At 44.1% G+C, this 20055-nt stretch overlaps 1 protein-coding gene across 1 annotated transcript in view; it reads left to right on the top strand.

The window, feature by feature from the left end:
* Positions 1-20055, top strand: part of LOC109973197 (collagen alpha-1(XIV) chain-like) — a 121368-nt gene that overhangs the window by 63512 nt on the left and 37801 nt on the right. Inside the window, exons 20-25 of the mRNA XM_020622603.1 lie at positions 4236-4365; positions 7510-7632; positions 8424-8573; positions 12482-12598; positions 17452-17601; positions 19705-19779. Of these exons, the coding sequence (XP_020478259.1) occupies positions 4236-4365; positions 7510-7632; positions 8424-8573; positions 12482-12598; positions 17452-17601; positions 19705-19779 (745 nt within the window). The remainder of the gene's footprint in view (positions 1-4235; positions 4366-7509; positions 7633-8423; positions 8574-12481; positions 12599-17451; positions 17602-19704; positions 19780-20055) is intronic.

Raw genomic sequence — 20055 nt, 5'->3', positions numbered from 1 at the left:
CCTCTCCTGCTTTGTCCAGAGCAAGTTGCACTGGCCTGAGGCTGCCAAGTGATGGGCACCAGCCATTAAAAAAGAGAAAACTAACTCATTTACCAGCGATTGATTTCTGGATGGCACTTTCCCCACTTCATCTTGATGGAATCAGGGCTTACACTGCTAGTAATTTGCACACAGTTGTCGAAGGCAAGGTGGCTCTGTACCGACAAAATCAAATCAAGTTCAATTAACTGCAGATTTACGGCAGCAATGAGCTTTTTAAGCATGATGAAAAAATTCATATTCAGAAAAACAGACAGGAAAAAAAAAAGGCTTTCAATATTTTAAAACTTCGTTAGTCAGACACAAGCGTGTTAATCATCGGGAGCTGTGCCTATAGCTAATGGGAAGCAACATCCCCCCGTGTCAAGTCAAATCCATACCAGACTCTGATGGGCAGGCTTTAGGCAAATCAGCTTCTCTTGTCTGGCTTCTTTGAGGGATGGCAGACATGTAATTTAAGTTCAGATTTACATGTAAGTGGTGTGCTGGCCCCAGAAACATCCTCTCATGGAGTGTTTTTGCTTTAGCTTTTATGCATTTTTAACTGCTTTTCTCTTTTCCCACTGATCCGGGGGCTGAGACTAGTCTGTGATTTCTTCTCTCTGCACCGCTTTTATCCCGAGCATCTCATTGTTTTGTTACATGCTCAAATCACATTCACCTGAAAAAAAGAGTTTCCATTTAAATTTTTGTCGCTGCAAAACAACACTGGTGCTGGCTGGATTGAAAACAATGAGTCTCCGGATGATGCACCTGTCGCCTGTCAGTGCTAGTCACTTGGTGTAGGTTTAGTGGTGTGGGGCCTGTATTCAAAGAGAAGCTGGTGGTAAACACCTGAATTTATCTTAAAGTTCTCTGCTCAGTCTTTTTATATAAACGGTGCATGAAACAATCGCATTATGCTAATTAGATGCCTCGTATTGACAACACCCTGAGAACAGCTACAGACAGGTGACAGACTAAAGGACGACCCAGGCTAAAGTTGCTGGGCCCCCACGTGCCACCAGAACAGCTGCAGTGCACCATCTTAAGCTGTTTGTTTTGGTGCACTTTGGCATTAATTCTACAAGTCTTCTTTCATTCCCCAAAAACCCTTGTTTGCATGTTTTTGAGCTGTGGAGGACTGTGAGGACCACTGCTGGTTATTTCAAAGCGTCTATGTTTTATCTCACAGAGTGTAACTTTTTACAACCACCACAGCCTCAGAGCAGGACACTGGCCCTGCTCCATTAATAGAAGGTAAAGTAAACAGGTAAAGTAAAGTGTTTGGGAACCGTGTCTGCATTTCTGAGTTAGCTGGTTTCGCTTACTCGCTGCAGACCCACACAGCTCTGACTGGGTGGGGCCACTGTTGTCCTGGAAAAGGCCACTCATTTATTCAGGATCTTCCTTTAATTTGTCCCTTCTGTAGCTTCTTCTGCAGTGTTTCTGCCCCCTAGAGGTAAAAAAAACCAAGACTGAAGCCATTTTAGAGCCCACTGCTGGAGTATTACACAAACCCTTTATCACTGAGTTCAGATTTTTTCAACGCTCAGCTTTCTACAAGCTTATAAATGTGGACGTTAATGGTTATACCCATTCAGTTAGTTGTGTCATTGTCTCTCACAGATGTCAGCATCTACACCATATCTTTGGGCGCGACTTGATTCTGCAGCCATCTGTCCGCCAGCAGCTGTGGTTCTGAACTCAGTGAAGCGTCATTATTTCCCTGTGTTGCTTCATTCAGTGGCCAATAAACCAAAGCTGCAGGGCATCAAGTGCAATTCCACCGTGTGTAAACAGAGTTTTTCCTATTATTGCTCTGCAGTAAAATGCTCCAGGAGGTAAAAACATAGTCAAGGGAGGAATAAAAAGTTTTAGGTGTCGTGGTTTGCTTTCTGTCCCTGACTTTTTAGATTCTATACTCTGCAACTCCTTTGCCATCCATGATGGCATCCACACATCAGAAACTGGATCAAGGTGATGAATCTGTTGCTCTATCGCTCTTGGTTTGTTCGTTATTCCAAACAACCCTGGAACCTAAAACCAAAATCTTTTTGCATCTAAAGATGCATAACATCAATCATGTGATAACAGGTGGTTGTACGTTCGGGGTAGCTGGTAACTGCTTTTTCTGTCCGAAGCTAGTTCTTGGCGTGGGATTCACAGGTTTTTGTATTAAGGTGCATCTTGGTCTTAAGAGGGGGGTCTCATCAGCCAGTTGTGTGGAGGGCCACCTGCACCTGGATCCCCTGGATTATGATGTGCGTTTTATGCTCGGTGGCTTCTGTAAATGTGTTTAAATGAGTCTTTGCAGGGTTTTAGAAGTGTCTAGATCAGGTTTTTCTTTTCCAAATCCTTTGAAGTGTTTTTTTGGGTCCAGTACTGTGAAGTTTAGCGGATGTATGTTCATACTGTTTATTGGTATAGTCACCTTAAATTGACCCCATCACCTGTTTCCTTGACTGTGTTTCTCACGCGGTTTGCCTTCAAGCCTGCAGCTCCAGTAGCAGCTCAGGTGGATCAGCCTTAATATTCTGGGCCTGGACAGAGCCTCTGTCAGAGCTAGATGGGGTTTCTGAATCATATAAATACTTTTTGAAACCGTGTTTGCATTTGGAGTTTAAAAACTGTAGCTGGAGGCGTCTTCTTCCAGCTGTGTGGCTCAGTGACAGTTTAGAGACTTGCTGCCTTTTTCATCAGCCTGGGCTGAAATTGATTTGTCAAGGCCTGCAGTGTTTGTCTGACTGACACGTCTGAGAGAGTGTTTTTTGGGAAGCGGAGGGGTTGTGGATGGAGCCGGGCAAGACTGCACATGTTCAGAATGCAAGCAGGCCTGACAGGCAGAGAGAGGCAGCTCCACACAAAGACTAAGTGAAGGCTCTCAGGTTGTCTACATGCACACAGAATTCAGCATTCAACAAATTAAAAGATTTCTCCTGCCCACTCTGTTTAGTCATAGGTGTGATACCACTGAACTGTTTACAGGTTTGCTACACTGAACACTGAAACGCTGGACCATGTCTTTGATTGATGAATGAATCTGACTTACCTGAGCTGCAGGAATATGATGATATAAAATGTCCTGTAAAGGTTTTACTGACGTAGCTCTCCCTTTATTTTTGCTTAGGCTGTTGCGAGCAAGGCTCTGATTTTGTGCACCACAGTAACTGGATTTGTCAGTGTTTTGTTTTATTAGCCAAACACATTTAATAGCCAAGTGGTTTGTGCTTTTTATATAAACCACTTAACAGTTTTGTGATGAATTGCCCCCCCACCCACAGAACAGAAAATACAGTTGATATTGCTTGTATTAGAATATTTCATTCATTTTGCCCAACGATCCAAACTCAGTGTGAAGAACAACGGCAGAGTGGGCTTTGTGAGATGAGGGTGAGAAAATGAAGATGAGTCAAAAGCTTCAAAAAATAAAAATAAAGAAAGAGAACTCCCTTGGGTTAAATCAATAAATCATTATAATTCATAAGCAACAGGGAGAGAAACAGGAAATGAAAAACAAAGGTGGAGAAAGCAACAGAGGGGCAGAAGAAGAAGAAGGCGTGAGCAGCAGAGATGAAGAGAGAACAGGAGCCTGCAGGACAAAGCCAGCTCCCCTGAACAAAAGGCCAAGCTCACAGACAAGTGAGGAGGAACCCTGGCTCCAGGTTACCTGAACGCCAGACATATGACACTTCCAGGGTTGTTGTTTTTTTTTGTTTTTTTTTGTGATCCTCCTGATTTTTGCAAATCAAATCAGAACAGCTGGACAAACCAGTGGATTCCTGTTCCAGCTGTGTGTTTCTCCTGCCATCACAACATCTCCCAGCGGCTCATCACCTCACACCATCTGATCTCACAGCACCCGTGTGGTGTGAAATTAATTAAAGTAATGCGAATTATAAAGCAGGAAAGCTCACATAAACAGTGAAAGTGACACTCAAAGCAGGTTTCAGGAAACAAGATATTGTTGTTGATTCCCTCTCACCATTACTGTACCTGTGACATGCTGTTTTTCATAAACAGAACAGCAGGTGGAGAGTTACTGCAGCAGTCCTCCTAATATCCAGCACAGCGCTGTCCATGTGTTTGACCTAACACAGATAAATGTTATGTGGCAGAAATGGGTTTTGCACATTATACCTTTAAAGAAAACACTAAACTGACTTGTTTTTCTTTACAACTGTTCTTCTGTCTTCCCAATAATTAAAATTTTCCAGAGGACGGTGCCCACTGGTCAGAACAGCCTGGTCCTGCAGCATCTGTTGTCGGACACGGAGTACAGAGTTTCTCTCACACCTGTTTACCTTGACGGAGATGGGCCGACAGTGGCACGGAACGGACGGACACGTAAGTCACAGTGGTTTTTTTCTCATTATGATCACGTTTAAACACCGACTTCCTAAATGGACAAACTATTGAGTCTCACTGCCTGAACTCGTGATCCTCCAGCAGCCTCTGACGTGTTGTCGCTCTGATGTCCACTCAAGTTGTGCTATGGTTGACACAGAGCAAATTATTATGGGATTTGTGCTGAGCACTTCCTGTCAGGACCAAATGACTGAAAAGAAAGATGGAAGTAACAGTGGTGCGAATAGGGAGAGTTGTTCATAGAAAAGAGATTTAATGGGTGTTAGTGGTTTGAAGACTGAAGATGAATGAGTTAGAAATGGACTTAAAGCTGAGATCAATCGACTTGAAAACTTGAGGGAGTAAAAAGAGTCAGTGAAATAAATTTAAGACAATGATGTGTAAATTCATGTCCTCTTTGAAACGAGATGGACTGGCATTGTTGCAGAGTTCTGGGAGTCTGTGTCGCATTACGTGTCGATTGGCTCCTCATATGAAAATGTGCAGCATGCGTTTGTGCAGGTGTACAAACCTACACCGTGCTCCTCAGAGGAAGCAGCCTTCATTCTAGGTGAAATTAAGACGACAGAAGGATTTCCTCCCACTGTGGCTGTCACCCTCTCAGACAACATTCCCATTACTCTGGGAAACAAACACTGCAGTTTAAGAGGGACAGAAACGTGTTCGCTATTCATCTTCTTTAGGCTGTCTGCTGCCAGAGGGGAGGGGAGACGGACTGAGGGGGCGTCATCCTTCATGTTGCCAAAATAAATGAAAGGATTCATTTCTGTTAAATCCCTGGACACACAAGATGGGAACTTGGTTATTTAAGCCCATGTTGTGAACATCATGACAGCTTTGAATAAGACATTATGATAAATGTTTTCCTGTTCAGCTGTATTGTTAATGATATTCATTCACCTGAGCATTAAAACAAATACACCTAAATTATGTGTGTCTGTGCAGCTCATTAAGACAATTTCAGGGGAGGAAGAAGAGCCTAACCTGTCTCCGTAACTCCATGTACAACAGTCATTGTCTTTATTGTGGAGCTGAAGACAGAACAATTAACCTGTCTCCGTAACTCCATGTACAAGAGTCATTGTCTTTACTGTGGAGCTGAAGACAGAACAATGTGAGAAGCGTTGTTTTCTCTTTGTTCGGTGTGACTGAATGCTGCAGTGAGGGTGGCAGCAGCTAATGTTCTCTGCTGCCGAGCATGTTACAGAACAAACACTCGGCTTTCAGGGTGGAGGAAACACTCAATTCAAGTCATTCATCTTCCCCCTCCGTCCCATCACGTCTCCTGGTGCGGCGCATTACACACATTAGCAGAGGCTAACAACGTTGTCCGCTTTTTAAACGACGGGGCCTCCGACTGATGATGAATGGCTCCTGTTAGCAAGTGAGGGATGAGATGATCACCCAGGGAGGAGCGACAGGGAATGCAGAGAGGGGGGATGATTGGGTTTCTCAGAGTGAAGATGGATGGTGTGACAGAGGGAGCTGGTAATCTGGGGACTTGAACCTATGAGAGATGGAGCGAACACTGAGGGAATTCAGAGAGGATGATTGGGTTTATAGCCTCAGATTGAAGACAGATAATGTGACAGAAGAGACAGAATAATGTGGGAGTGTCATCCACTGAGAGACGGGCTGATCGCTGAGAGGTGTGGGAGAGAATACAGAGGATGACAGGGTTTAGTGTGAACCAGAGGGTAGTGCAGACTGGACATGTGAGGGATGAAGTAGGACAGAGAATCAGAAGATGCTGGACTTCCTCAGTATGGACACAGAGTGTGAAAAAATAATTATAATAAGCACATGAGCTTGTGATCCAGAGTTCATGCTGCACTGGGAAATAAAAATCAGGAACCAGCTTGGGGACTAGTGTCCCTGTGTTTGCTTGTCTGACCCTTAACAGAGAGCAGACACAAACTATGTCCAGGAACCAAAACTCTACATGCAGAATTAGAACCCAAGTTCCTAAAAGTGTTGGTCGGTGTCTGAAAATGCTCCGCTGGTGAGAAGGATTCATTCTTTCTTCAGTTTCTCATTACTGCTGAGCCTGAAGGGTGAATACAGAGGAGGGATGGCAGAAAGAGCTCAGAGGTAATTTTGTCAGCGAGGGCACAGCGAAGCGCGATGATGCAACGGAAGAGGCGAGTGTAAGGTGGCGATTTAAACATATGAGGGTGAGTACAGCTGAAGCCAGAGAGGGTGATTGGCTTTTTAATGGTGAACGGGCGCTGAGGGTGAAGAGGGGAGATGAGGCAGAAGAGCCAGTAGAATCTAGAAGTTTCAGCTCAGAAATGGAGAGGATGGATACTCAGGGACAGTTGTTAGCATTTTAAATGTGCAACGTGAGAGCGAGCAGATGCACTTGGGGATTTAGATGTGAAAGAGTCTCAGGTTTCTGGTCAAGGAAGCACCGGCCTGCAGAGTGGATGCACAGATGTTGTGACAGAAAGCACTTTTTAAAATGTACATTTAATACCATCCTGCACTGACTTGTCCCAGTTGTCGTCCTCCTGATTAATCCTATCTTCCTGGCAGACTAATTCTGCAGCTCACTCTGTAGAGAGCTTTTACATTTTCACTATGCTGACTGGTGAAATTTTACAAAGTGTTATCAGACTTTCATCCTGCTCCGACTCCTCTTCATTATCTCCCTCTGTGTCCCTCCACTTCCTCCCCGTACGTTTCTCTCTCTGCTGTGCGATGACAGCGCTGTTTAAACAATCTGACATGATGAAAGTTATATTGTTGGGAAGTGTTTTACTAATGGATTTCATCTTATTTACATTCACTTGTATTTCACTGTAGTGTTTGCATCCATCGGTCCTCTCTAAGTTGTTCACTTTTATTTTTTTATGAATGATTTCCTGTCAGCTTCCCCGTGTCTTTCTTTATGCTGCCTCCCTCTTTCTATTCATCTGTCTTCTTCCTGTCACTGCTTTGAGCAGATGAAGGCTATAGTTGCTTGTCATCCTCGTTTTTTAATCACCGCAGCAGCTGATAAACACACCACTGGGTACTCAAGAATCAGAGGAGCCAAATAAATTCATTAAAGCAAACTTAAAGCCATGATTGTTAATTATGTTGTCATGGTCTCCCCCCCCGATCCCTGTCCCCTTTCCTCAGTTCCTCTTTCAGCGCCTAGGAACCTGCGTGTATCGGAGGAGTGGTACAACCGCTTCAGGATCAGCTGGGACGTTCCACCTTCACCCACCATGGGCTACAGAGTCATCTACCAGCCTTTGTCTGGTAACTTACACAAACTGTGCACGTCAAGTTAAACTACATTTTACTGAGGTCTTTGCAATATAGCGTCATTTTACTGTAGTACATTTGTCTTTTTACCTGAAACATAATTATCAGGCCAGTAATGTAAACTCATGGAGAGCGTTTCCTTGAGGATATTTAGCAAATTACAGGGGAAATTGCTAATTGGATTTTCGTTTCTTGTTTGTCCTGATGCTGGGGTGAAGGTCGGAGATGACAAGATTAGACCTCGACCTCTGGAGATGATGAGCTTTGCTTTAGTGATATTTTGCTCTTATTTGTCCGAGGAACAAGCTGAGAGAGAACAGTTTCTCACAAATCCCCTTTGCTCGTTGTGTTTATCCCTTTAGCAGTGAGCCTTCTGTGAAAGAATTACATACTGTAAATACAAATAGATGTAATCCCACCAATCTGCATGGAAATGTAAATAAACATACCGACACTCGAATGTCATAATAAAGAGCACAGACAGCATGAGTACTTTTAGAAAAACACAAATGAGGCTGGGACATTTGTGATGTTTGGTTTTCACAGATTCAATGAACATACATTTTTATGAAGCGTCTTACTCTGGATCTGACCCACAAACATTAGTTCATGTTGTTGTGGATTTCCTCTACTTGTTATTTTTTACCGTGTGTGTCCCTTTGGCCCGTCCTCTCCTCTTCACTGGAACTGAAGCTATTGTCTGTCTGTCACCCCGCTCCTCTGTGCTTCTTCCTCTCTCTGACCCTTCGCTCCTCCTTGACGTGTCTTATCTCGGTCGTCTGCAGCCCCGGGGCCGGCTCTGGAGACCTTCGTCGGGGAGGAAGTGAACACCATGCTGATCGTCAACCTGCTGAGTGGGACGGATTACAGTGTCAAGGTCATCGCCTCCTACACCACCGGGTCCAGTGAAGCCCTGACAGGGAGGGCCAAGACACGTAGGTCCACCTCTGTGACTTTAATGTGATGTCGCCACTATGTTGTGGTGGGTTTTGTCTCCTGGAAGACCGTTAATCCTTCACACAGTTTTATGCAAATACTTGCATGTGTACTTCTTGTATATGTGAAGTAGTGACACACCTGTGTTATTCATAGACAGTGTATATACAGTACAAGTTATACAGGCCAAGTTGGATTTAATACTATGAAACTACTCAGTTTACTACAGTATGGCTACTGCTTCTCTGTCTCAGCGTTAGAATACTTGTTTTTTTCTGCTGGTTACACCTAAATGTAATTAGCTTAATTACAGATAACAAACATTAATGCGGACCTCGTATGACACCACTTATCATAGCTCCAATCACCTCTTCATTCTTGGTCTTAGCCTTTGTCTCATACAGATTATTTATCGCTGGAAGTGCGAGATGGGCTTGGAGATAAATTTGTCTTGCAACTCCAAACCGTCTTTTAAAGTTAATTTATTTTTTTCGCCAATTAGAGCAGCCAATCAAACACTTCAGACGTTCATTTCTTCATACCCATCTGATGCTTTAAGCAGCAGTCCCAGCTAATTACAGGATGCGGTCTTAAAATTTTTATCATGGTTGTCTTCGCTGTAGCCAGAACCACTGATTAAGAGATTTGGATGGAGGAGTTTTCAGCTGCTGCCTCGTTATCTTTCTCGTCAATTCTGCTTCAGTTCTCTTATTCTGTTGAGAATAGAGAGCGGCTCACCGTGAAGGTTGTATGGGTTGGACGCTGTTTTCATTAGCATATTTACAAAATGTTTTATTGCCAGTTTCTGTACACGTGCCAGCTTCTCTTCCTCAGTGGTTGTTCTGTGACTGGATCTCTCTTTATTTTGAACTGTCCACTGTTTGAAAACCAGAAGATTCTGTTTCCACTTCATAGTGAACTCTAATCAGACCAGTATTTTCTGAACTTAATTGTTTGGTTGACATTTTCTAAACCATTGATATTCCGTGTTATCTGTCCTCTCTTTGTGTTCCCCCTCTTTGAACACAAATGAATAAAAAGATCTCTGCTCTAATCAGAGAAGCCACACACCTGCAGTCATCAATATCCTGATACCCATCTGACACTTAATGGCAGCTTCATCTAATTACAGCCCGGTCCTGGAATGAACTGGAGATGCAATAGATTTCAGTAATCTCGCTGGCACTGCGGACACTTCCTGAGGCTCTTTGAGTGTCTGACCCAGTTCGATCAATCACTGCTCCTCAAGTAGGAGCCTGGATTTCACTCCTGCATGATAATTAACAACTTCCCTTTTGAAACGGACAGGTCTCTGCTTCGGTCACCATATCAGCTGGCGCAGCCAACGTGTGCCCTTCTCCGCCCTGTGGTTTGAAAAGTGTCCTCTGCCCTGTCATCCATTCGCATTTCTCTGTTCTGGAGACAAGTGTCAGCTAAATGCCTGAACATGTAGCTGTAAATGGTGCATGTCAATTTGCACTGGAGTCACAGTTTCCTTCACCTGCATAACAAGTAAGCACTAGATTTGAAGGGCGAGTTTTGGAGGAGCTTTGGGCAAAGAAAAAGACGAAGGAAGAAGAGGACAAACCCTGAAGAAGATGGGGAAAGGCAAAGGAAAGATGGAGAGATAGGTGGAGTTAAAAAGAGATTAGAACGAGTGGCGTCCCAGGAGGTGACTGGAGTGTCTGTCATATTGCAGTATGTTGATGAAGCCAGTGGCCCAGCAGGGATGAGTGGACTGAACAGCAGCACAGGTGTCAGAGGTACCAGTAACAAGGAGCCTGACACCTCAGGGTTTCCTAATGTCCTTTCACTTCAGTTTTGGTAAAGTTTAAACATCCGGATATGGCTGAACAATAGTATTCATGTGTGCTGTAACTGAAAAGATCCAGATCCAGAATGTATCGAGACCTGAGCTATAAGCTTTTGGCTGCCATTCACCTGAGTTCATGAAAGCCTCATTGCACGAGTCTGAGTCTCTTCATGGATTTCAGTACTAGCAGTACACAATCAAGCAACAGAACGAATGCTGGGAAACACAAAAGAACAATGTTGAGAAAAGATTAGTCATGATCTTAAGATTATAACAAAAACAGAGTAGAGCAAGAGCAGAACAAGTGCAGGTGGAAAAAATTAAAAACAGAGTAGAGCAAGAGCAGAACAGGTGCAGGTGCAAAAAAAATAGTTGTGGATGTAAAGGATTTCACTATTTAAGTACCTTTGCTCAGAGATTTGTCCACTAGAACAATCTGGGTGCACAGGGCCGACAGCCAGCTTCTAAACCCTGCAAGTCTCTTGGTAACTCAGCGCCACATTTTACAGTATCATATCTTTCCACCTGTTATTAAATTATACATTTCTTCAGACTGCAGTGCAAGAAATGACAGTATTTGATGATTAAATCACAAGCTAGCAAGAATTCCCTGCACAGCATTTTTACATCCAGTCTGTGGAGAAGTGCCATGTTCAGTGACAGTTTCATCCATCCATCCATTAGACTTTTTGGAGCACTTATCTGGATCGTGGTCGTAGCGGCAGCAGGACGAGCCTTGTCCTCCAGCTCCTCCTGGGAGATCCTGCAGCGAGGGATAAGTAATCGCTCTAGTGTGTTCTTGGTTTGGGCAGGGGTCACCTCCCGGTCGGACAGGCCTGGAACACCTCCACAGGAAGGTGTCCAGGAGGCGTCTGTATCAGATGCCACCAGGCTACTCTGTTGGGGAAAGGAGTGAGTCAGTGCCCAAGTGGGGACGCTCAACTGTCCTGGGTTCTTGTTCATGGGTGAGGGTGAGAGTAACATCTGGACTGTCATGATGACAGGGTGTGCACTCTGGGAACTCGGCCTAACACAAAGATGTTTACCAATAAACAGAAATCTGCTCTCAACCTGTTTGGCCACTGTATCAATTCTCAGTTTTCCTCTGTGGGAATTGTTAATGCACCAGCAGGATATAGTCACATTATGAATAACGGCATGTTCAGTCTCAACTGCTGTGACCATTTGTCTCCTGGTATCTGCTCTGTGCTCTTCAGATGCTGAGTTAATTATCCCTTCGCATGATCAAATGAAGACACGCTGAGGTTTTTAGGTAAACATTAGGCAGAGATATATTATGAATCCAAAATAATGCTGATTAAATATTTAGCTCAACTGTATACTCAAAAGTATACTGTGATGTACAAGGTCCATTACTCGTAGAATGGACAGAATGGACGTTAATGTCTTTGAAGCTAGAACAAATGATGCTTTCAACAATCAGACGATGAAAGTGCATACATACATTTGCATAAACAGTGTTGGTGTGGGTTTGTTTGGACATTCGTGTGCGTGGGAGTGTTTGCATAAGCTGCACTTATGGAGCAAAGGCATGTCTTTAAATAAGCCCATGGAAATGTGCACCGGTGACCTTGAAGCCAACAGGCCACATGATTTTAACTCTGTCATCTGGAAGCATGAGGGCATGTGGTTTCTCAGACGTGAGTTCAGTGTAGTTTCATACGGTTATAACAGCGGCGTGTGGACCAGAATGTTTACAACTCCTTACTGTACGTTTTGTTCTGAAGAAGCCCAGCTGCGTTTCTACATCCCACCACCACTATCACACTCTATACAAAGAAGGTGAAATGATATGGGGTGAGTCGGTAGCACAAAACCACAGACTGAGGTGAGGTTGAGGTGGTGATCACATCAAAGACACTCCCATTACACCCTGCTCTTCTGCCCCCCGTGTGGAGCACTGAGCTGTAAAAATGCAACCAAATCACAGGTTAGAAGTTCACAGTTAAAGAACTAAAGTGAATTCTTAAAATATTTTCCTTCTGTAGACATGTCAGCAAGTGCAGACGCCTCAACCCTGTGTTGAAAAGATAAATGAACTGATCAAACTGTGTCTGTGCCTTCTCTCTGCAGTGTACCTGGGCGTGACCAACCTGAGTACATACCAGGTGAGGATGACTGGTGTGTGCACCCAGTGGCAGCCTCACCGACACGCCAGCGCCTACAGAGTGGTCATCGAGTCGCTGCTCAGTGAGTACACAAACAGCAGCTGTTCTACTGTGCATATGTCCCGGGACATTTGGTGCACATTTATCTGGATCTTCCTTTAGTCACAGGCAGAAGGAAAAGCCAGGTAGTGAACCTGTGATCAGTCAGAAATACATCTCCTAGTAACTCACAAGCACATTCACATCTTGCATTTGGTGTATTTTCTTCATGCAAATAGAAACAGTTTGGGATTCCTTTTTCATTGACGTTGTGGCAGTGCCTTAACTCCATGATCGCATGCATCTCAAACAAAACAGACAAGTTTAGAGATGGTGGAAAATATAGTTTGATGCTTCTTGTCTCTGTGCTAAGCTGTTTACAGTAGGTTCACTGGATACTGGGGCTTTCCTCCAGCAAATTTACTGTCATTGTGTTGTTGTTTACTGTTGTTTTTATGGGCTAGCTGCATAACACATTGCTCCTTCTGCGACTGAATAGGGATTGTGTAGACGTTAACACTATAGGGGAAAATAGAAACAAATGGAAATAACATACATGTGAAGTTTCCCACCTCTCAAGCCACATTCTCTGGTCAGTCTGTGGTTGTGCTTCCAGGTGTGAATGTGAACGGGGCGTCCCTGAAAAAGAGAGGTGGCCTCTCAGTGGACCCACCCTGAATAAATAAAGGTTAAAAACCTACTGCTGCATCAACCAGTAAGTGGAATGTGACATATTTTAAGTGCAGCTGTAAATTTCTCATTCATGCTCACATGCTTTCATCTTGTGGCACAGAGACAGTGTCCCTAAACAGCCTGAGATGACGACGATACTGTTGTGCGCTGTCACAGACAAGCTGACAGTCTTAAAGGTTTAGCTGTGCACTCAGACACCGAGCCGCTCTGCAGACAACGAGCGCTCGCAGATCGCAGCCCCGGTGACATTTACATTTGTTGTGTGAGGAAATAAAAGACAAGAGGTCAGTGTCGGGGCTGCCGAGTGCATTGGGATGAGATGTTCTCGTTAGAGAAATGACAGTAATTATACCTTGTTGTGTCTATTTTGAAAGGTAAAGGGGGAGCATTTACAGATGATGCCTGGGTCGCACCTGCAGCCTGTTCTCTGATTGTGAGAACACAGTTTCTCTGAAACAATTAAAAGAAAGCAAGTGCTTCTATTTGAAGTTCAGTCTGTGTGTGGGAGTGTGGAGATGAAGTGAAATGGAGGCTGCTGTCTGTACAAGTCACTGCACACGTACAGCAAACAAAATCTAAAGTTTCTTAGTGTTGCTTAGGAAATGTTTTCTGCAGTGACCTCTGACCTCTGTGGTGAAGCCACAGCTTGTATCTCACTCACTGTTGTCTGTCCTAATCTGTGTGCGTGCTGGACGAGGGAGAAGCTGACGACTGATTTGTCCTTTTGTTAAATATCAGGTCATTCACTGCCGTCCACCTCTCATGTGATCGGGCTTCTAGCTACAGAAAAAGCTCCTGCAGTGATATAAACATCCAGGTTTAATCACAAACTGTGAGCCTAGAAATAATTTGTGAAACTTATCACTGGCCTCTTTACATAGTTGTTAAAGTTTGTCTGGAGATTTCTGATGCACTGTTAATGATTTTAACGCTGCTTCTGTGGTTTGACTGACTTTCCTGGATCTTAACCTCAAAGTGTCCCTCTAAACTGTGCCATCTGGAGCTTAATGTAAAGCTCACAGTCGAACTGTGTTTACTGAAATTCTGGACACTGAGCAGAGCTGCAGCGCAACAGATTTTATCTCTGCCCTTAAGAAACTGTAACAGCTTGAAACCCCTCAGTCTGAGCTTAATGTCTGCAAATTCCACTCAGTGTCTTTGTTACACCTCTTATGAGATTCGTTCTTGTTTGATGTGTTCATCTCGTACTTCGGCTGTCAGAAAAGACTCTGCACCAAGGTCACCTTCACTAAACAGCTTTGCAATTACTAGAGTGGTTTTTTTCCCGCTCTGGTTCTCAGCAGCCGCTGGTCTGAGCGCCAACAGAAATAACTGCGTATTTCCCCATTTGTCTGAAAGTGATATTGCACTCCAACACCCCAAAATAACATCAAACAGCAGATGGTGTGGCCCCAGTTTGATTGCCCACGTCCACGACTCAGTCACAACCGCAGGGATTGAGGTTGACTTTTAATACAGCCGTCATCCACCAAACAGGAAAGTAATGGCTGTTATTCATCACCTTTAGGCCTCCGGCAACAATACTCCCTTCATTAACATCACATAAAAGGCACATATTATTGTGGTTTCCCCCGTATTTCTTCAGGAAACTCTGAGCTATTGGTTCTTGAACACACAATAGAGCTAAATGAGGATTTATGGTAGCACAGCTGGGAAGTAATTACCAGAGAAATGTGTCTGTTGCAGGAGAGAGGAGAGCGATGTGAAGTTGTCCTGTTGTTGGTGTAGACAGTGGGAAGTAGAGATCCAGGGAGCAAGGCACAGTAGGGAGGAGCAGAACTCACCAGAGAATTCTTTTCACAGGTCCACTCATTAGACAGGAGAGTGTTGTTGAGTTAGATGACAGTTCCCAGAAATCAACCCTTCACCTCATCCTGTCCAGGAAAACTACCTCCTACTGATATCTGAATAACCCACTCCCTGCGCTGCACACCAACATCAGGCTTCAGACATCAGAGAACCACAACAATTAAAAATAATCAGACACAGATGTTTAACTAATGCAGTTAAATCAGTGTCTCTGTATTACCAGAAAAAAGCAGGATAGTAAATTAAATTTTATTTGTATAGCGTTGATTCACAGCAACAATCATCTCAGGACACTTTAACAGAAGAAACCTCCGACAGACCCCGGCCCTTGGTGGGCAGTCTTCTGCCTCGATCGGTTGGGGTGAGTGGATAGAGGAGAGACAAAAGAAGAAAAGCATCAAGACACAACAAACAATCAAACACTGGGCAGGTTGATGTGGCCGGTGACTGCTCGTCAGAGACGTAGAGCTCCAGAGACGGGGCCACCTGCAGAAAGGTACAGGGAGAGAGAGAGAGGACACACTACCCGTCACTAAGGTGGTGGCATTTAAAAATAAAATGGAGAGAGGAGCAGAGGAAGGTCTCCTGAAATCTTCTGCAATACTGACTCAGTTCTTTCTTTAACGCCACATATGGAAAATGACCAAATCCTGGACGTTTGTGTCAAATGATTGTCCAGGTTCTCAAAAGCCATAGGTCTTTCTCTGATCATACGTTTCCTGGTTATACTCATCATTTTTTATTATATATTTCCTCCCCCCTCACTGTGGCTTTGATACGTAACTGTGAACTTTGTGTTTCAAAATACCCCCGGTGAGCTCCGACATGTAAAACATATTGAGTCAGAACCTTTTCATCTGTAGGTAATGTGTGTAAATACTCCGAAGTCTTTATGGGCTTATTACTCACAGCTTCTCACCTTTACTTTATCACTCAGTTTCTGCATCTGTAATGAAATCCAGGTATCTGACTGACAGCTGTAGAGAAGCCTGTCTTGCCACATTTACAGGATCATCTGATTGGTCACAGCCCCACAGCATGAGCTTCCAACTTCCACGGTGCAAACATTACATGGTTCTCACTCAGATTTTCCATCACAAGATTTTTTTTAACAAATGCTTGAACAATTTTTGGGTTATTTGACTTTTTTTAGCTGCTCTGTTCGTGTATTTTGTTGAAGGCCTGCTGAGGAGCTGAATACAGGACAGTGTCCGTACATCCTGCTTCTCTCAGTAAATGCATTGTGTTGTCTGCGTGCTATCGAGCAGCCCCACACCTCCTTCACCTGGACAGCGCTAAAACAAGTCTATTTGGTGTCACTTTATATTGGCAGTTTTATTCTAAACTTCAGCTATAATAATTGACTTGGCACCGTGCTGCAGGTCTAACTCATTAAAATGTTCCACCTGCTCTCAATGATGAAGTGAATGCAGGCTGTTTTTTTAGAAATATATTTGACATGTTGCCAGCGGACCCTGACTACCAGCATGGAGTGAACAAAAGCAACAATCACATGTTGATTATTTCTGTAATTGGATTTGGTCCATCAATTATTCCCAACTGTTAAAAGTTTAATTTTATTCAGCTTTATTTATGCCGAAACACAAAGTGAGCTGCTGACAAAAACAGCCCTGTGGTTTAAAACATCTCTGTGTGAAACACTGGAATGATAAATAAGAAATAAAGGGATGCAGTGAGTCAGTAAGTGCTTCTATATTTAACATTCATTGTTGCTCTTAGAATAAACAGAGGAAATTAACAACCTCCATCATCAGCAACCTTTGTTAGAGGCTCCACTTTGTGACTCACACAGCAAATGACACATTTAGCAAATCTTGAGACCTTCAGCCTTTTATTTTAAAATTCTGAAATGCGACTCATCTGTCCCAGTGGCTGTTTCCCATCGTGTGCCTGTGGAGTTTGGCCACACAGACACCATACTGATCAGAACTGAGCCCCGCTGCGGCTCTGCTGCTGTTAAGGAGCTGAGGAAAGAAGGTCCTCATTAAATATACAGTTTTATATTTGCAGTTTTTATGTTGTGAAGCAAGATACATATAGTTCTAAATCTAAAAAAAGAAATCAAATCTGTTAAAGTGCAGTCTCCATCTGCTGCAGAATCCCTGTACGAAACCAGTATACGTTCAGCCTGAAGCACGACAGCTGGACAAAATGACTACAGTCATAATGAGGCTTTATCTGAGAGGCCTGGTTTAAAAAATGCCATCAGGAGCTATGGGGAAAGTTTTGGTGACCCGCTTACTCTGATTTGTCAAAATAGAACTTTTCCTCCATGTGGCAAACACTGGATCAGTGTGAAACTAGCAGCCTCTGCAGAGAGATGACTGGGTGATCTATGTATCTGTACTGCAGATGGTCAGAGGCAGGAGGCGAAGCTGGGCGGAGGAGCCAGTCGGCACTGCTTCAACAACCTGAAGCCCAACACGCAGTACAAGATCAGTGTGTACACTCAGCTGCAGGATGGGACTGAGGGACCTGCAGTCATTGCTAATGAGAAGACACGTAAGTGCACGCACACTGACAAACACTTCCTTTAGGAAGGCCAGCTGCTTTCTGTTTTTGAGTTGCTAAAATTGTTGGATTTTGCCAGACCAGTTCTCACCATGACTTTTACACTCAGAAACATTCACTTGAGAATTGATTCAGCAGATGCCGGCATAACGTGAAGCTCCTTTGCATCTATTCAGAAATATGTTTTAGTCAGATGGATTTTTCACAGCCTTTTCTTTTCTGGTTCCAAACACAGACAAATGCCCAGTGACAGCGAGCACAGGGTTCCTGTTAGAGCCACAGTCACAGAGGAAGCTGTCAGTCATTTATTGTAGAGCCCACATGCAGTATAATCTGTAACAACAGGACTTAACCAGAACACAATGGGAGAAGTGAACGTTGTGCATGATGCCCGTACATGTGCCATAATAGCAATATAGCAGGAACACATGCACAATGAGGAGAGGCTGCTGTCAGATGTCTCTGTGTGGAAACGAAGCCCACTGAAAGCTGATCACGCCATTTTCAACACAGAATGTCTTTTGTCCTGGTGGGAGTGATGAGAGCCGAGTCCCTTTCCTCCCTGGTCTGGAGACATGGGAGGAGACAGGGGTGTCTTCAGTGAGCGCTACTGTACGTCTAGTGTGTGATAGTAGGTTTATATGTCACCTCGGTGTGTTCATACATGTACAGCAGTCTGATGTGGCAGCCCTGCAGTCGATCACGTTGTTGAAATCCATTCAGAGAGGTGGTACGTTGACTCTGTGACCGTCTTAGATGACCCGGTCGGTGCTGCTGCAGTGAGCAGTGCTGCACACAGAGGTATCTGTTATTTTATCCAACCTGTTCGTGTCAGTGAGGCTAAACAACAGATGAGAACTGCTGTGCAGACAAATGTAATACCTAATGGACCAAAGCACAGAGATCGTATAAAAATCCATCACTGCCACAGATGAGGAACATTCACTCCAGCGGCCTGGTTACCCATTTCTGTGCCACCTGTTTACCATAAGTACCTCGAAGAGGCTGGCGCAAGTAATGACGTTAACACTGATACGTGTCATGTTTTCAACATGAGCCTCCTTTTTGGCTGCAGTAGCTGACAGAGCCAGAACTGAAGTCAGCTTTCAGGGACAAACATGTACAATACTGATCCCCCTTTTCTTAAAGAAGAAGTTTAAAATGTTTCACTGGTAGGCAGCTCTTTGTTTCAGTGCACATCAGTGTGCAGAGAAACTTGCTTCCAGCTTCAACCACATGAACATCAGGCCCACAGCATTAAGGTTGTAGTTTATTTCGATGTTAGCTGATTTGCAGTGTCTGCACTGCCAAGCAATTATAATCCAGGTTTGATGAAAAATTGTTTCCTGAAATGAATTGCTTCTGGAACAAACTCAGTCTTTGCAAGTTTATTTCTGTGGTGAACTGAAATGAAGTGAAGACGTTAGAACCAAAGGGAGGAAAAGAAAGACAACAAAGGACAGGAGAGGACACTGAACCGAACGCTGAACAAAGACATAAGAAATAAGCACAAAAATAAAAGAAAGGAACAACAAAGAAAGAAGGCCTCTTTTCCCAGAGCAGGTATTTGTTTGCTTGAAGCTGCTCCCCTCCGTGCGTTCGCTCTGCAGAGAGCATGCACGGTGATTTATTGCTTTGTTTTGATGCAAATGAAAGCCAGAGCCTTTTCTCCAAATGACTATCTCCATCGCTGCAGGCAGCCACTACTGAACGCTCCCCACCTGCCATCACAAGTAATTCACAGCCTCAGGTAGCTGATTTACTGCCTAAACGGCGCTGAGTGAATAAACCGTGAGTGTCAGTGCCTCCCCTCACAGAATAAAGGGAAGAAGCTGAAAGCAGAAACAGTTGGAGATTGATTTAAACTGCAGCCGATGCCGTGATCACATTTCTAAATTATACAGGAGCAACAGAGCTGAATGTCGTTATTTTACACAGTCTGTACGTTATCTACTGTATCTGACTGTATCAGGTGTTTGTTTTTTTTAAATTGATTTGATTTTCAGGGTCATGTGGCGATTGTCTTGTGGTCATAACTGCAGCTTTTCATGGCTCCATGTGTTTGTGTGTGACCTGTTCACTCTCTCTACACAGTCCCCATCCCGACCCCGGCGCCCACCAGGCCCCCGACCACCACCCCCCTGCCCACAGTGCCCCCTGCCAAGGAAGGTAAGAAGCTTTATTATTTTTTTATTGTTGTAGCATTGTGACACGAACAACGAATTTTTTTGTTTGGAGCTGAGGGCCCACGGGCTACTGCATGCATACGCACCGCCATCATGGGCAACTTGGGGGGGTGCAGTGTCTGTGCCCAGGGACACTACGACATGTGGACTGCAGGCACCGAGCTTCGAACCTTAAAATTCGACAAACTATGCTGTGGTGACCAGATTCCAGTCCCCACTAGTGACTTCCGGTCCACATGAGCATAGTAACTCAGAGATT

This window comes from Monopterus albus, unplaced genomic scaffold, assembly GCF_001952655.1.
Source record: "Monopterus albus unplaced genomic scaffold, M_albus_1.0 scaffold283.1, whole genome shotgun sequence".
NCBI classification, from domain to species: Eukaryota; Metazoa; Chordata; class Actinopteri; order Synbranchiformes; family Synbranchidae; genus Monopterus; species Monopterus albus.
This window is presented reverse-complemented; position numbering and strand designations above follow the sequence as displayed.